We start from the raw sequence: 18,946 nt of genomic DNA, 5'->3' as shown, positions 1-18,946 counted from the left end.
GTATCTTGAACTATTTTTCAACAATTTTTAAAAATTCTAAGCGGGGGGTCCATGTCCATTTCGATGAAGGGAATGTATATTAGCGGCTGCGCAATGGATGCAAATGCATCACCTTTGAAATGGCAAGCTTGGGTTTGGGGACAAGAAATATATGACATATCATTTTAAAAAGACCTGTTTAGTCTCCCGAACCCCCCCCTTGTCTCATTTTATTTTTTCCTGCGCTTACGGCCCTGAAGTCCTTTCTCGATGGAATTAAAGCGAATTAAAATTTATTTCGACAAAATCCTACTTGTGCACCTGGTCCATGCTCCTAGGTTTTAGTGGAGTCCGAGTTGCTCATTTACTTTTGTTACTTTGTATGTATGATTTTAGTTACTTTATGTTCTTTGTTGTGTATGTCTGTTTTCCATGTCTGGTCTTTGTCCCTGGATTACATTCTTTTGATTACCGCTATAACCTTGGTTCGCTTGATTACTCTTTATAAGGATATCCTGCAAATGCTTCGAAAACGAAATTTCAACGATAGATTTGTAAAGAAATAAAGGAAACACGTATTTTGTGAAACATGAATGATAATAGAATATGCTCCAGAACTTTAGAAAACTTCGTACGTTTTTCTAATTACACTAGAAACACTTGTTGTATGCAGTCAAGTTCTATAGACTGGAAAATGCAACTAACTTTCATAGTACGAGTTTTCGTTGTCTGACTTTACATATTTCGTTACCAATCGGAACTCCTCAGCCTTTCTAGTTACACAAGTTATTTTTAGTGTAGTGGAAATGGCCGAGTGGTTCCGAATGATTTCGTTATACGTTACCTAGTTTCGTTTCTCAGTTTATCGATACCTTATTAAAAATAATCAGTTTGAATATATCCAAATGATTATATCAAATTAACAATGTTTTCCTGTAAAGATGTTACTTTTTTTATATGTCCCCTCTGTGCTTCCGTAAAATTATGAGGTACCTGATCAATCGAAAAGAAGTTGCGTTCGTCCAATCAAGATTAGTTTATGAAAAAACTTCGAGAATAGCTTTTGCTAAGTCAACTAATGACACTTCAATCATAGCATATCTGAAAGAAAGGTAAACTATCAAAATTCGTCAATACGCGGCGTATCGATAATACGCCTACACTAAACTTGAGGGAAAATGGTTTGGCATTAAATCTTGATTTTCCGCAAATTTTACTCCCATTAAAAAATATTTACTCCACCCATCATCCGACCCCGCAAGCTATCAGTTACAGCGATTGTCAAGGTCGCAGTAGTTTTACTTTCGATCCAAGCGATTGTTAGATATATGGAGTTTGAATGTTCAAATCATTGTGTTGATTCAATTAGACTTTGTATTTGATGGTGATATCTATGTGTATTCATTAGATTCATCATTTGTTCAGCGATTGCTGAGCAGTAAATAGTGATATATTCGATTTTATTTTAAAATAAAATAATTGAGTTGAAGCGGGTTACCCCAAAATCTGGGACCACCCTTTTGTAGGTTATATATACTAGAGGGCTGCATATTTGATAGTGGGAGCAAGCCCCTGCGGTTTAGCCATAACGTCTGTACATTGATATTTATTGCTCTTGTAGCATCCTTGAGTGCCTGAGTTAGTAAATAAACTTGTCTAGTCTTCTGTGTTGGCACATTAAAAATCCGGCTCAGAATGTCACATATAAAGCAGGGTCTGTTCGATCTATTAACCATTCTACCTATCAATGGACGTAGAGAGCACAAATCGAGGGTCTGTTCGATCTATAAATCATTCTACCTATCAATGGGTATAGAGTACACCAATCAATCAACCAATATTCAACTTCTTAGATGTTTGCAATTACAGGCTGTCCAGCACCTTTTGGCAAAAAATAAGGGCTAAATTTAGGGCTTATTTACGGCAAAAATTTTACGATATAAATGCAATTAACACTGAGAAAGTTTTCAATCTTTTTTTTTCCATGTCTTTTGCGAATTCACGACAGAAGAACACTTGATTGCCAGTGAAGAAGAAAACATTTATAGACAATTAGGATACTCTCTCTCAATTACAAAGCAAGCAGTCATTGAAACAAAAACTGCAAAGATAATTTTCAAAAGTCAGCAGCGAAGTAAAAGTAAGAATTCACATAAAAATAATATTTTTTAAAAGGAATTCCCTTTGAATTTCTAGTTTTATAAGAAATTCCAGTTAAACTGAAAAGAAAAAAAACAATAAGAATTAAGGGACACTGGAAAGCCTGCAATGATGCCCAGTAATTACCTGGAAGGCCTTTCTACACTAGTCCAAGGTGTAATATATACCAGAAAATTCCACATTAGGAAATGATTTTTTAAGACTAAGTCCACATGACTTGAGTCAGCTTCACTGAAACTTTCATACCAACATAATGATAAGTGAATTGCATGCCACCTATTTTCTGGTGTATGTCTGGGCATACCTTAAAAGATGGCAATATATACCAATTTCTTCTTGTTACATTTATTCAAAAGTTTATTGTTGAAAAAACATTATAATATTAAAAGATGCTAAACTGCATCTTGTCTAATAAAGTATACAGCAGCATAATTTGATAACATTGGATTTCTTGGTAAATTTATATGAGCAATAAAATGAGACCTGTCATATTTCAAAACAGAACTTATGAATATAATAAAATATATTTTTCAAGTTACTTGTGTAAATATATGATGGAGATATATACAGGACCACCTTCATTAAGTAACATTTGGCTATGAGCATTCATACATTAAAGTCTATTTGTTCAATTTATGCCCTTACCAATTTTCGTTCTAATTCCTAGCTGAAACTATATTTGTGGACCACTGTACTCATAAAACACAGATAGATACAGTGATTGAAAAAGCGACGTTGGGTGGCATTTTTCAGACTATACTTTCAGACTAAATAAAAAATGGAAGGGTTCCAACCTCCACAACCCCCTCAAGGATCTGACACTGTCAGATTTAACCTTGAAAATGAAGAATTAGATAATAGCAGACTACTAGTATAATAAAATGAACATGAAATCTTTTGTCTACAGAAGTGAGAACGAATGATGAGCAAATAAAAACATTATGGTAACCATTGTACAGTCAACCTGCATTCAGCAATAACCTGTCCTTTGCTATAGACTGAAGGTCATTTATGACAGGTTTGGGTGTAAGACTTTAAACATACAACTCCAACAAGCAATAGACATTGCACAATCACAAATATAAAAATTATTTACAATATTACACAATCTGGAATACATAACAGCAAAATAGATTAGCAAAGAAAGAATACTGATCATTTGATTACCCATAATACTACTGGCTTGTACATGTGTAAAATAAATAGTTAAAACAATAACCATGTTAAAAATGAATATGGAGTACCAGTCTCTGTAAGAATCAGGCAGTGGAAGAAACATGGCCATGAATGTATCACGTGCAGTTAACCCTGTAAACACGTGAAATTTCCCCACACCTAGTTAACTTAATATAAAAGAAAGGGGAAAAAATATACTACTTGACTTGGTGAGTTTTTGACATGCATGTTTCTGATTTTTTTTTTTTTTTTGCATGCCACTAATTCTTGCAAAGACACGTACTTAATCATACCTGGGGTTATGGCAAGAATTGAGGAGAAACGTCATTAAGGACCTCCATAAGCCCAATTTTCATTAAAACAAAAAGCTGTAATTAGTGATGGCAAACCATTACAGCCAATTTTGTCCCAAAAATGAAAAAAAATGGTTATTTATGGTAATGATCAAGTTGCTACGAAGAGAAAACACAAAATCATTTCCTTCTAAGATAGGCATAATATGGCCCTTAATGACCATTCTCCTTTAAAGCATTCTGCTCTTTTAAGCAACTGCTGGAAAATATGCATCAACAAAGTAATAGCACCAACATAACTTTAGATAATCAGATAAGGGTACATCTTATATTATAAAGTGTACTATCTTAATATTAGGCAGGTGTAACCTGTCAGAGAATGAAGTTGAAAAACTTGAAATTTAAAAAAAAAACAATCAGGCCTTTTTACAAGAACTAAGATTTATTTTTCTTCACAATTTAACAAAACTTTAATAAATTGGCAGATATTTATTATACTAAAAAAAATTCACTTTTGTTTAAGATATAGAACTAGTAAAGATCCTTACTGGGTATTACAGATAAACATCCTATCAGAATGAAATTTATATATATGCCTTATATTAAGACGAGTGACGACTGAATGATCGCTGACAGATCGAAAACCGTTAACCAGTAACCAATCAGATCATAGTTTTGTTATATAAGATGACAGATGATCAGTTCATGAAAATAGTATATTTTCCCGTTGTTTTTTTTTACTGAATTCTCATTCAACTTAAATATTTATGACGTCACACTATAAAATTACATTGTTTCACTGACATCATAAGGTTATTCTGAGACAAATCTGGGGTTATTCGGAGCAAAATAACGAATGTGAATTCATGTACTATAGTTGCACTCATCAGTTCAAGTACTGAATAAATACTGAAAAAAAAGTCTAATAACAAAGCATATTCATACATTAAAAAATATCTTCCCAAAAACAAGCGTAAAAACACAAAAGAATCAAAAAAGTATGTCACTGGCAATATTAATGGCCGTCATGTGAATGCTGGGTAAAGTTCCATTGCAAAACAAATTTACCTTGCAAAAATCTGTCTTTTTCTTTTAATGATTGTCATATTCAATTTTAAAAAGATAACAAAAAAAGTCTTTGTGATATTTAAGTATGAAGCAACAATAAGACTTTTAGATACAATGATATAAAAACAATCAAAAAATCTAGAAAACTTAAAAAAAATAGAACAAATAAGGAAGAAATTATTTGTACCAAATGTTTACAGAAATTTTCAGTATTCAATTGAAAAATAAATGAAAAAAAAGAAAAGAAAAGTAAAACATTAAAATAAGAAATAAAACCAATTTAAAACAATTTTAAAAAAACCAATGAAATGAATGTTAAGTGGCACTCCAGCTAAGAATCCTGCAAAATGTGATTCATGGGTGAAAAGCCTACATATTTTTATTTTTGATATTTTGTTTGAATTGCCATAGTAAACAGAAATTTACATTCAGTTTTCCATATAACTTGTGTTCTTAGGAGATAAAAATTATATAAAATGCACTGTAGATTTCAAAATTAAGGGAGATAACTCTGTAAATGACCCTCAAATACAATAGAATCTATTGGATTTTCAATGTTGATTATCTCTTAAGAGCAGACAGATTGGAATGAATAATTACACATTTCATAGTACAGACCCATAAAACAACTTAATTACAAAAATAAAAATATGTAGCCTTTTTTGGGGTGTATCACATTTTTTTCAGATTTTGCATGATTCTAACAAAGACAGCAACATAAAATAAAAAAATTTGAACATTTAAAAATACATGTAGTATAAATATTGGAAAGATAATATTTACATCAATGCATATAAACATATATATTCTTCAAAGCCATTTCTGTCAATTTGTGTTTTCAACTACAATTTTTGTTATGCATATAATATGTTCATCTTACATCTTTGATCAATTAGCCCCTTCTCCTTGGAAGTATAGGTCTGACATAATCCTGAAACTACTGAAGTATCTTTATTTTCCTGAGCTGAATGTAAGCTCCAGTCAAAGATTACCGAAGTTTTTTCATTCTCCTGAGCTGAATGTAAGCTCCAGTCATAGCAATAAATGCTATACTGAATAAGGCTACAATGTTTTGCCAAAAATCCCAATCAGTTTCATATGAGATGTTTTGACTTATCAAATATCCGTTCCCCGACAATGGACTGGAAATAAAAAAAAAATTTAAAAAATGTCAATATAAGTTAAAACAATATCTATTTCATGTTTGTATGAAACTGTCAATAATGATAATAGATTGAGATTTAGATACCAACAAGATAAAACACATTTTAAAAATATTTTTTGGTGTTCAATATCATTTGATATATAGTTATTTCTCCACTTACAAATGTATGTATTAAGTTTCATTAACTTTTCTAAAAACTTATCACTCAAGTCAATTAGAAATTGTTCTGATTTTTATTACAACAATCATTTGCTGATAACATCTCATTGAACTTTATATAATTTATTCATCTGACATGACATCATGAACGATAGTACAAACAGAATTACCTCTCATTTCACACTTACAGATAATACAACATTTCGTATCAAATAGCAAAACAGCCAAATTTTTACTGATTTTGACAATTTTTTTTTTTAAATATCTAACAGAGCAAAACCTATCTTTGCAACCACTATATTTTATGTAACATAACCTGTTTGTAAAGACCACCTGTCTAAAGAGACCATGATTTTGCTCTCCCTTGGTAGGTTATTTTAGGCAGATTTTGAATGTATTTCAATAGTTGTGTCTGTAAATGGAAACTCTTCAATCCAGTTATACATACCAAGCAGTCCCATTGGATGAAAAAAACTCCATGTCTTTTAACTCATTGACTTCTAATGCCTGTTAAAACAAATTAAGATTTAAGTTTGTTTTTGCCTTAGTAGAAAGTTTCATGAAATTCCAATGAATTGCACTCACAAAGGTGGGACAGACAGACAGAAAGACAGTAACAAAACCAAAGTGGGGGGAGACAAAATAAAACAATTTGTAAACAAACATTGCATTCTTCAGATTTATTTTAAAACCTAGATGTGTTGTGACAAAATAAATACTTTGTCTGCAATGAAGTCAAATGAAGGAAAGCCATAGTGGCAATTCCTAACATGAATTTGCACACATTGTGATCCTAGGTACACTCTTTTCAGCAATCCAAAGAAATAGAAAATGGGTAGAGGACAGCAACCAAAATGGCTTACAACATATATCCCATCTTAATAAAACCACATACCAAGTTTTATATCAAACCATCTATTTGGAGTCAAGATACATATATAGCACCCACTCGCTAAGTTGGGGTATAGTTTCTAAAGAAACATCAAATTGATCATCTAAATATCATAAAATACAAAAGTATACTAATCAATTCCATATCTAAAGGAATTTAGAAGAAAGGACTCAAGAACTTTAATGAGAAATATTTTTTTTTGGAGTCCAAGTGGTATGAATCCTTCAAATTCAATAAACTGAACACAATGTTAATTCATGTTACTCCTCAATTAAGTGTCAGTCTCTGTAAGAATCAGACAATGGGTAAAACATGGTATGAAAAAAAAAGTCATCATTTTGATAGTGTAACTGGACTATTTGCACCATCAGAATCAAGAAAAAAAAGACAATATTTTCAACATCCTGTTGGTGCATTAAGTTATAATTTCATTGAAATGAACTGAAAATGAACATTTCAAGGGCAGATAGTTCTGTCAAAAACCTCATTTTTCTAACATTCTATTGAAAAATTTCTGAGCAAAGCCAGTGATGAAGGAACCAAATAACAGTCTTTTAAAATAGAGAAATTATCTTTGAATGATATTACATTGTCAGATCGGTGGGGTTTTGACATGCATGTTTCTGCTTTTGCCTGATTCTTACACTTACACTTAAGACCTGAATACAAAAAGTCAGTTTAATAACTCAAGGCTTTTAGTTATCTCTGAAGTAAATTGAGGACTTAAGTAATTTTATGAACTGGACCAAGATTACACATAAAATGTTCTTTTTTTCATAATGTTAGGCCATACAGAAAAAAATGCCTAGGTTCTCAGGCCTCTTCTTAAAAAAAATTATGCGGCAGGAAGTTTTCTTTTGTCTTAGAGAAATTTCATCAAATTGAAAAATTCTGTAACATACAGGATGTTGAGAAGTTAAATAAAATACTCCATGGCATTAAAACTTTGCTGGAATATGAGATGTGGAAAGAAATAAGAGCCACGAGACAAACTTTCGTTTTTTATTTTCAATGTTAAATAACAGCCTCATTCGCATCATACTTTTTACCTTTCTGTCAAGCGCGCAGACGATTCCTTTAACTAATTAAAAGTCGATTCTGGACTAGGTATGAAAATTTCCGGAACAGAAATGAAATCTCAGGATTTTACCGTCACAAAAATCACATATGCAGGAGGGTTTTTAGGGATGTGGCGGGCATGAGAAGCTAGCAATTTTTTTTTTAGTTTCGTGACTTTCAACCTTCTTAACTTACATTTAGACCATATCTGAAGAGACTTAGCCATTTAATCCACCTAAGCCACTCTGGAATGGATGCTATATTAACCAGGAGACCACTAAATACCTGAAAATAAATAGTTTAACATCAGCTAGCTGCAAAGTAACAGTCTTTCTAAAGGTTCAGTTTTTTTCTTCTGGACATTCGGTCCTCTGATGACATACTATTTTCCGGACCAAACCCAGGTTTTATCGTCCATTTTGACCTGAATCAAGAATGACTAATATCAGAAATTTTCCAGACTTTTGGTCTGGCATTCCGTTTTTTTTTCTCCGGTCCTGTCACATTTACACCACTGATATACGACAGTCCGACGAACCTTCTGAAAGACTGAAGTAATGATACACATGTTGCAGGTGAACAAAAAATAAAAATATTTCTATTTACATCATTATTAAATTGTTTACAAATTCAGTGATAATTATACATTGTTGTCTTCTTTATATGATTGATTGATTGATTATGGATTAATGTCTTATGGGAGATATTTCATGCATGTCAGGACAACAATGACTGATCAATCCAACAGACCCTGCTTTATTCTAGAAGTCCCATATGCTATTTAAAAGCAGATCTTTATTGTGCTAGCACAGAGAAATATTCTTTATATATGACTTAGTTTAGTATTATGGCATATCTACTTCTAGAATGATTAATGAACTACATTTATCATACATTTTCTTCCTTTTTTAGCAAACATGACCTTCAGTTAGGCAGCAAGGTTGGTGAATTGCAAGAAGCTGGAACTACTTATTAACCCAGCATCTGAGTTCTGCACCGATTTCTTTGTGGAGTTTGTGATGCTTGTCTCTGCATGAATTTTATTTGTTGTCTTTCTTATTGTTTGCCCTTGTCAGTTTATGTGTTCTCAAACATGTTTTTGTCCATGTCCAAAGTCTTCCCCTTTTTTATTGGCACTATAGTATTTTTGCTTTTCAAACTTACCATCATGAATACATAAGTGAGGGCAATACACAGATTAGCAATGGCAAAGATCTGGACAGTGGCGCTGAAGAAGAAGGCAATTCCAGAGGCTGACAGGGAAACAAGGAACAAGGATAATACATACAGGAAGAACTTTTCAACTGCAATGGTCAAACCTTAAACAGAACAATTTCTGAATAATTCATGATCCTTTAATTCATGATATTTGAACAGAACATTTATATAAGTAAAGCAATTTGAAAATTGCTACCTTTGTTCCTGATAACGGAACAGAACATATAAGTTTATCAAGTAATCTGAAAATCACTGCAGTGTGTGAATTTTATGTTTTGCTTGGTATAGAAATTGTTTTCTCAAGTAGTATTCTTCAGTAATAATCATTTAAATCGTGGACAATTGTAAATATTCTACAAAAGATTTCTACAAAAAATAAGACCTTAAAATCATACTAACATGGTGCCTAATATTTTTAATGTGTATTATTAAGTAGCACTCCAGCTAAGAATCATGCAAAATGTGGTTCATGGTTGGAAAGCCTACATATTCTTATTTTTGATATTTTGTTGTAAATGTTATTATTAAGTAAACAGAATCTAGCATGTGGCTATTCATATAACCCTTGTTCTTATGAGATAAAATTATACAGAATGTACTGGAGAATTAAAAATTAAGGGAGATAACTATAAAAATGACACTAAAATACAATAAAAACTGTTAGATTTTCAATGAGGATTATCTCCCAAAATCAAACAGATTGGAATGAATAACTAAACACTTCATCACAGACCTAAAAAGCAACTTTATTACAAAAACAAAAATGTGTAGCCTTTTTTTTTGGGGTGTATCACATATTATAGAATTTGCATGATTCTTAAGCTGGAGTGTTACTTAATAGTAAGTACATCTCTAATTATTGTGTTGATTGAAAGGTTCAGTTTTAACTATTCAGATCTTCCACTTTCATACACACACAAAATGGTCAGATCTTGTACTTTCATACAATGTGCAAAATGTATTTTTTTATCTAGTCAGATCTTGTACTTTCACACAATGCACAAAATGTATTTTTTTATCTAGTCAGATCTTATACTTTCATACAATGCACAAAATGTATTCTTTTTTATCTGATTAGATCTTGTACTTTCATACAATGCACAAAATGTATTTTTTTTTATCTGATCAGATCTTGTACTTTCATACACACAAAAAATGTAATTCACTTTTAAAAGAAAACAAGTTCAATTGTTTTCAGCATTTTTGAGCACTTTTGGAAAGAGAGAAACAGGCATACCATAAAACAGACAAAGATGGTCTACAAAGATGGGCATATAACAAAAAAATCAATTGAGATTTCATTTTAAACTGTTATATAAACATGTTCTATTTGTTCTCCATTTGCCAAATCATTCCAAACTTTCAGCATAAAATTGTGATTTTTCTTTTAACATAATGTTTTTGTTACTCTTTTATCTGCAGGTTTCAGCTGGAAAACATTAGTTAAAAACTAAAAGGTCAGAGGTAATTTTGAATAGCTATACTGTTAAGTACCAGTCCACATAAAATTCAGACACTACCAATGGTAAAGTGATTCATGGTGTAGAAAAACCCACCAAACAAACAATGCTTTTTCAGTCTACATATGCTACACATTCACATAACAATAATCATTTCTGCATTCAGATCTGTACTTTTTTCATACATTTATCTCCCACTAAAATCAACAAAATGAAACCTAATCAAGAACGATAACTCTCGCAAAGTGCCAATTTCAAGTACAATCTATATAATTTATATCTCAAAAGCACAACAACCAATAAAAAACTAAGACTGGTTATGTGATCAGTAACTGTTTCTGAACAAGAAATATAACTGAATTTGGTGGGTTTTTGACATACATGAATCACCTTCTACATAAATAGAGGACAAGTCTTCATAACAGTAATCTATACAAAGAACCAGTGAGGGACTGATTTTAGTCTGAAAGGAAATGATTGTCAGCAAATCATGTGGTACAAAAGGGAAGTTTAAAAAATTGGTCCCATGTCTACTAGGGCATTCGACATCACCCATTTTATAAGTGACATATCAATTGAAGAGTCTTCCTGAGCTTATAACTGATAATATGGTAACCATCCATATTTGTGGATAAAATCTTAAAACAGTAAATTACCAAGCATGAAGTATGTGATGGTAGAGAACAACACAACTGGAATCAACCTCATGGGTATAACATCACAGATAATCTTTGAAATGAAGTAGGCTGATACTCTATAAAAACCACTCACATTTTCATGCCTGAAAAATATAATAATATCAAATAGATAACAATTAAGCAGTGAAACCTATCTTAACCAAAGCCTGAATAAACAAAGAAAAACCTGTCCAAACCAGACACTGTACTAAAATTCATACTGTTTTGGTTTGTGCTGAACCACCGAAGTCTGTAGCCAGTAAATGATTCTATAGTGAAACCTTTTGAAATCTAACCTTGAATAATCAAAAAACCTGTCTAAACCAGACACAATATTAAAGTTTATGTGTATCAATCTGAATGTATTTTGAACCTTAGTAAATTGAACACCTGTCTAAACCACACAAATCTTTAAGTAGCACTCCAGCTAAGAATCATGCAAAATGTGATTCATGGTTAAAAAGCCTACATATTTTAATTTTTGATATTTTGTTTAAATTGCCATAGTAAACAGAAATTAATATTCATTTTTTCATATAACCCGTGTTCTTAAGAGATAAAAAATTATATAGAATGCACTGTAGATTTCAAAATTAAGGGAGATAACTCTGTAAATGACACTCAAATACAATAGAATCTATTAGATTTTCAATGTTTATTATCTTCTAATAGCAGACAGATTGGAATAAATAATTACACATTTCTTAATAAAGACCCATGAAACAAACTTAATAACAAAAATAAAAATATGTAGCCTTTTTTGGGGTGTATCACATTTTTCAGATTTTGCATGATTCTTACAAAGACAGCTACTTAAATTTTAAAAGCGGTTCATTTTACACAGGTTTCACTGTAATCATATTTTTGCAATTAGGATTTAGGTAAAAATTTCATTTGAATTTAGTTTAAATCCCAGCAATAACTCTTATGATTGCACAGTGCATTTTATAAGATAAACATTGAATTTGGTGCCTGACTAATATGATAGTGAAAATAATATAAGTTGGTAAGTGCCTTAGTATAGAGCAAATACGAAATTTTCGCCCCATCTTTTTTTCACTGTGTCTGCTATAAGTCTGCTTTGTGCAGTTTTAAATTTGGAATTGTTCATCAAATGTACTGAAATTTGTTTCAAAGAAAATATTCGCGAGTTTAATTTTTATGCTACGAATCATGGTACATAAACAGCAAAAATAAAACTGCCACGAAAATTTCACAGTTTACAGTAATAAATATATTTAAAAAATAGCCATATTCAAAAGATAAAAGGTACTACATTCAAATAAAACACACAAAAAATTAATTAAACAAAGAAAGAAAAGTCCATTGAGAGATTTGTCCATGTACTTTCACCCTGACATGAACCAAGTTAATGATACATATATAAACATGTTACTGTCAAAATCAAAATGCTATTAATTTCTATAATTCAGACAGCAACAGACATCCCCCCCCCTCCCCGAAAAAAAAAATTTGCAGCACTATATCTGAACAATGACACTAGTATACTAATATAAAAAAACAAATCAGACAAAACTAGATATTGTTCCTAATAGGGCTAATATTCCTCTCAGCCTGTTGATCTCTGTACCAGTGTGGACCCACGATTCATATTGGACACAATTTTTATGGGGGATAAACTAAGCACTATTGACACACAACTCCAATCCGCAATCAGTATTTTTTTGTCTACAACACAATGACAGTATACAACTGCAAATTTACTTTAAACATAAATTTCTGACAATATGCACATCATATATGGTAATTTAACACCCTATTTAGTTTCATAACAATCCTGCAAGTTGTGGAGGACGGGTTGCAGACAACGCATCAGACCAATATTTGCTGAAAAATGTCGTCAAATAGCCGTCACTTCTATAATTTTTGCCCACACATGAATTCCTGACAATATGCACATCTCAATATTGTAATCAAGGTTTCATAACAATCCTGCAAGTTCATAAGGAGGAGTTGCAGACAACATGAGAATAGTTTTGCTGAAAAATGCCTAAGGTTGTCATCATGAACACATGGATCATTACGGTGTATCCATGTGCAGAAAAGCGCTAAGTTCAACCGTCGTCACTTCCAAACATAAATACCTGACAGTATGCATATCTCCTTGTGGTTATAATACATGTACATCCCAACTTTCATATCAATGCTGCAAGTTGCTGAGAAAAAATTCGGTCAGACAGATGGACAGACAGGGTGAAACCTACATATCCCCCCCCCCCAAAACTTCATTTGTGGGGGTACAATAAAATAATAAAATGTAGCAATGTTCATAACAACGACACCTTTACAAACCCAAAACCATTGTGTTTGTTTCCAATGTTCAGATATTTGCCTTGATATTGCCATTTGCTACATGTATATGGACATCCCTTCTTTTGACTACTGTGTAGAGTTTCTGCCTACCTGTTTGGTAATTTTGTTATTACCCATCCTTTACAAGTATACTTACATGAAGATAGCCCTTTCTTTGATAAACAATTCTACAGCAGACAAGTTACCAAATACTTGGTTCATAATGATAAAGAAAAATGCTCCAACTCTGTAAAAAATCAAACCAAATATACCAAATATATCAAATCTACGATCAAATCTTACCACATTACAGCAAATAATATTGTTAACTTCACAGGAAATAGAGTTAATCATCCCTTGACAGAGTGACCATTCATGTTGTCAGGAGAAATCAGTATATTCTATACTCTAATAAGTGGGGGTATAAAATTAAGTCTTACATTTAGATGAAAATAGTGTAAAATTGTGAATATATTAATTCTTTTGGTTACTAACTTGCCAAATTGAATATTGATCCACTTTAGTCAGAAAATCTTTTTCAAAATAAACAGTAAAAAAAACAGAAGAAGAAAAATCATGAAAATTAATTAAAGCTGCATTAGCTTTCAAATTTGCTCAGTTTAGATTCTACCGAATTTTGCTGTTCAATGAAATACGATGGTAGTAATGCAATTGAAGCAATAAATGTCAATAATACCTACAGAGTATTGTGAAAACAACGTTTTTTTTTTAAATCAAAGAAGAACAATAGCTCTAATCTAATTATTTTTGCCATTACTTCCGAAAACTGTCAATAGGACATTCACATGGGTTCAACATACTTAAACCTTAGTTAAAAATAGCTATAAAAGATACACAGGTAAACACGTTTTGTTATATTTCATTTCATCTATTTCTTGATTAGTTTTCAAATAAATAATGACAAATGTTGACCACATTAATGCCATAATATATCACTATAGGTAAATTACAAAAGGATCCTTGCATTATATTCAAACTTTTTTTTCTTTTTCGGCTTGAGTCTGTCAAAGAAACAGGTCTTCCTTGCCGTTGATTAACCACTTTCACTTTGCAATCAGAATGTGTGAATTCAGGTCACCAGAAGTTACATGCATACAAATTTGATCTAGGCTGACTTTTTGTCTTGCAAGACAATATATCAACACCTACAGGGTATTTCATGTATTTAATGCATTTTATTTGAAAGCTATAGCAGCTTTAAGAAATAACTTTCAATAAAAAAAAAATAATCAACTTGATTTTGCACAGAAACAAAGGGAAAATTAATAAATTAACAAACAACCAAATACCATTGGCACATATACCGGTAATGCATTACAATACTTCTGTATGTACCATTTCATTAACTAGTTTAGAGTAGTTCAAGAAAAATCATGGGTGACTACTTCATTCTTCAGATTGTAAATAGTAGAGTTTTGTTCTGGTTACAGTTTATGAGCAACTCATCGGATGTTTCTAGACACACAAAGGGCTTACCCTACCAGTGCACCTGGTCCATACCCACATTTTCAGTGGAGTCTGGGTTGCTAATTTACTTTTGTTTCTTGGTACGTGTTATTTTGGTTATTTCATGTTCTTTATTGTGTGTGTCTATTTTCTCTGTCTAGTCTTTATCCTTGGGATATATCATTTTGATTATTGCTCAAATCTGGATTCTCTTGATTACTCTTTTTAAAAAATGAGTTTTACTAACCTGTTCTGGATTCCTGAGTCACAATCCTTTTTAATCTTCCAGTATATAGCACCAACAATTAGACCAAAGATAATCAACACAAACCACTAAGGAATATAAATAGGTCATAGGTTAAAGTGTGAAGTTCAAAGTTGCAGTAGTCTATAAAATATGTTATGAATTGTAATCTGATACATAACTTTACAGCGAGTCAAATAATAGATTTCGTGGAAAAGAGTTGGTCTTCCTTTGATTGAATGATCAAAACCTTTTGAAATGTCTAAGGTAGTTAAAACTGGTCAATTAACATGAAGAATTTTAATTCTTATTTATGAGGACTGCTACTTAAATACAAAGTATCTAAGAAAATTAAAAAAAAAATGTCTACCATGTATAGGTATCTCACAATGCAAAATTTATATCTCTCTATTAATTGTCTAGTTAAGTACCAGTCCATATAAAGTTCAGACATTGCCAAAGGTAGAAGTCTTTCAGGATGTAGAAAAAAAACCACCAAAAAACAATGCTTTTTTGTTCTACATAGACCAAGTCAAGCCAAATCATTGCAGATTTCAAATTTCATGTACAATCTATAAATTTTTTATCTCAAAACAAAACAAAAAAATGAAAAAAGAAATAATGCGATATTTCAAATACATAAATTAGTCTAGTAGAAATTGAGGAGTCGGTAATGAAAATGCAAACAATAAATGGACAGAATAGGTTATTGCAGTATAAACCCACTAATCATTCGAGGGGAAGGGTCTAGGAGCTGTCAAATATCAAATAACACATACAAAACTTAGTTTCCACGATCTCTGCCAGACAATATAGAAATTGGGAAATTTAAAAAACACAGAAAACATAGAAAATTATTAATTTAACTATAAAAAACAGCAACAACTATAAATCATTCATTTGCAATTGAATGTGAATTTCATGTAACATATCTGATGTTCATTGCCCGATTTTGATCAGATATATAGGGTACAAACCCAAAAGTGCTTCAAATGATTATCATATGTTGCTTGATTCATATGCGTCATTATCATGATAAATTACACATGATAATCCTTTGATTACCTTAAGATTCTCATTTGTAGATATTGACTGGTAAACAAGATAATCATATGTTAGTGATAAAAAAAAAGGTTCAGTATCAGATCATGAGTATATCAACTGAAAATCATATGTACAATGAAACCTGTCTAAACTGAACTCTAAATAAACTGAATACTTGTCTAAACCAAACTGATTTGACAATTCTTCTTTTAAATATCTATTCAATTAGAACCTGCATAAATCAAACACTTTCTTCAGCCAAAAAAGGAGTTTGGTTTATAAAGGTTTTGTGGACACAGAAAAAATAATCACATATGTAAAACATATGTTGCTCCATTTAATTCTCATGTGTATTATTTATGGCTGTGTAATTGTCCTGTCAAAGTGGAGGGTTTATCCATACCATGTTAAACCCACTGCCTTAATTTTACTGGGACTGGCACTTCATATACAACCCCCATGTTAGCTGGTATGAAATGTCAGTCTATATGACATGTTATCTAATCTACTAAAGTATAAATTTACCTGCAAAATTGAGAGCTGAGGATTTCTCAGTAAATTCAAAATCGTTCTACGTGATACAACTGTGAACTGAAAAGAATTGAAGCAAAGCATGTAAATTAGGAACAATAACAATCAATTTCATAACCAAACCATAAAAGGCCATTCAAAATTAATTTCAAGGTTCTCACACTCCTTTCCATGAAAATAAATTAGAGGGAAAGAATGCATACCTCAATTAAGAGATGTCTATCCTTAATTCAAATATACCAATTTGCAGAGTTAGAAATAGCAGCCTGCCCACCAGCCCGAGACTGGCTTTTTTTTTGGCAGGGCTGGCTAATTTTAGCAAAAATCTATATAACCATATAGTAAATCTATTGAAAAATTGTAATCAGGTTGTAATCAGGACTGGCTAGAATTTGAGTGAGTTTCCTATTCTGCAATTTGGTAGAATTAAACCTTTTAACATTTTGTCCATCAGTTTCAATCTTATGACTGTATAAAATGAGACTAGATAAAAATGTGAGCAATCTCACAAAGAGAATACCATCTATACTTCTAGCATTAAATTTTCTATCAATGTACACTAGCTTATTACCTGAGTAAATGCAGAAGTGGCATAATCAACCTTTGGTAAAACTTTTACTGTGTTTCCAGCAACAGCCCTCTGGTGCTGGTCATAGATAGGTTTCATTTCACTTTGAAGCCTAAATTAATTACCAAAAAAATATTTATTGAGTAGTAGTTATTGTACTGGAAATTACTTCCCCCCCCCCAATATCCCCCATTTTTCCATATATCAAGATTAACACACAGCAAAACATAAAACTGGGACGGAAGTGAGATGGGCTTTTAATGAGACTATATGAAAGGTAACAGAAAGATAGGGGTTTTGTGAAATCTGCTTTTTTGACATTTGATTGGACATTAATTGGGAGGGGTCTTTTTACCCTTGAGAGAGAAATTTACCTTGAAAATCAACCATAATATATAATACGACATTTAAGGACACATTTATATTATTTTAAGGCAAGTATCCTCTTACAAAGTAAAATTTTTTCATACACATAATTTTTTTCTACAGGATGAGTTACTGTATATAAAAATTAATGATACTGAATAATTATAATAGGATAACTAATTGGAAAGATTGAATAATCAAAATATTATCACAGGTGCCGAAGAGCACCTAGATTCAACGAGTGTGGGGAACTTGTTCTGGGCACAAGTTAAATCTTAATGCGTTACTGATTCGAGTGATCATATTTTGGTTCTTCACGATTACCAATTGATTATCCTATTTATTATATAAATTTCTTCATACTTTATCAGTATTTTCAACATAAATTTGACATTCTGTGATTGGCGGATTGATATTAAAGTTGTGACGTTTTAGCAAGAGAAAGTCCGAGTGTGAAATTACCGAATCTATTTCACAGTGTGAATTATCAAAATTTATTACACTGGTAACATTTGATGAAACATTGCTATCTATATAATAAAATGTATGATATACCAGGGGTAAAAATTATGACATTTGCCCTACTGATATAGCAGCCAAGTTTTGTCTAAACTGAACTGAAGAGAAGATTACTTGCCCTCAAATGCAGAACAGAAAAAAAAACATCAAAAGTTAGGTATCCATAAGGGCAAACTCTTACTGTAGCTTACCCATCATGAAATTTGCTTGCCAAGAGCCAAGAATAGAGCACTTATTTGACATTTATTTACTTAACAGAAATATAAAAATTCACAAAAACACGAGTAGATTTTCAATAAAATTCAAAATTACCTATACGAGCACATTAAGAAGATATTCATACTAGAATATTTGCAGCCTCATATAAAGTAGAGCTACAAGTTTTCAGGCTGACTTAATACTTTCCATCTAAAATGCAATTTGTTTTTTTCTGTCATTTCTTTAAGTAAAATGCTTCCAAAGAATCTATACTTTTTTTTTTCACTGTAGAAAATTTTCAATGATTTTTCAATATAATCTTCGAGAAATTGAATGAACTCCTACATTTTTCATTTAAATTGGTATAAATATCGTCAAAAATTGTCTTTA

The 18,946-nt window shown here is 31.5% G+C and overlaps 1 protein-coding gene across 4 annotated transcripts in view; it reads right to left on the bottom strand.

Annotated features, from left to right (window-relative positions):
- Nucleotides 1-3,439: 3,439 nt before the first annotated feature.
- The window catches only part of LOC148620164 (broad substrate specificity ATP-binding cassette transporter ABCG2-like), a 38,626-nt gene continuing 23,119 nt past the window's right edge, over nucleotides 3,440-18,946 (bottom strand). For all 4 annotated transcript variants that reach the window (XM_088580805.1, XM_088580808.1, XM_088580804.1 and 1 more), the window contains 9 exons: nucleotides 17,477-17,585; nucleotides 16,900-16,965; nucleotides 15,334-15,419; nucleotides 13,777-13,866; nucleotides 11,286-11,410; nucleotides 9,116-9,270; nucleotides 8,147-8,236; nucleotides 6,449-6,507; nucleotides 3,440-5,818 (listed from right to left, as the gene is read on the bottom strand). In XM_088580805.1, coding sequence (XP_088436931.1) covers nucleotides 5,665-5,818; nucleotides 6,449-6,507; nucleotides 8,147-8,236; nucleotides 9,116-9,270; nucleotides 11,286-11,410; nucleotides 13,777-13,866; nucleotides 15,334-15,419; nucleotides 16,900-16,965; nucleotides 17,477-17,585 — 934 coding nt within the window. In that variant the 3' untranslated portion in view covers nucleotides 3,440-5,664. The remainder of the gene's footprint in view (nucleotides 5,819-6,448; nucleotides 6,508-8,146; nucleotides 8,237-9,115; nucleotides 9,271-11,285; nucleotides 11,411-13,776; nucleotides 13,867-15,333; nucleotides 15,420-16,899; nucleotides 16,966-17,476; nucleotides 17,586-18,946) is intronic.

Source organism: Perna viridis, chromosome 4 (genome assembly GCF_037379345.1).
Source record: "Perna viridis isolate PV_CMFRI_1.1 ecotype Kerala chromosome 4, ASM3737934v1, whole genome shotgun sequence".
In the NCBI taxonomy this organism is placed as follows: Eukaryota; Metazoa; Mollusca; class Bivalvia; order Mytilida; family Mytilidae; genus Perna; species Perna viridis.
Note: the sequence above shows the minus strand (reverse complement) of the source record. Positions and strands in the feature narration are given on the sequence as shown.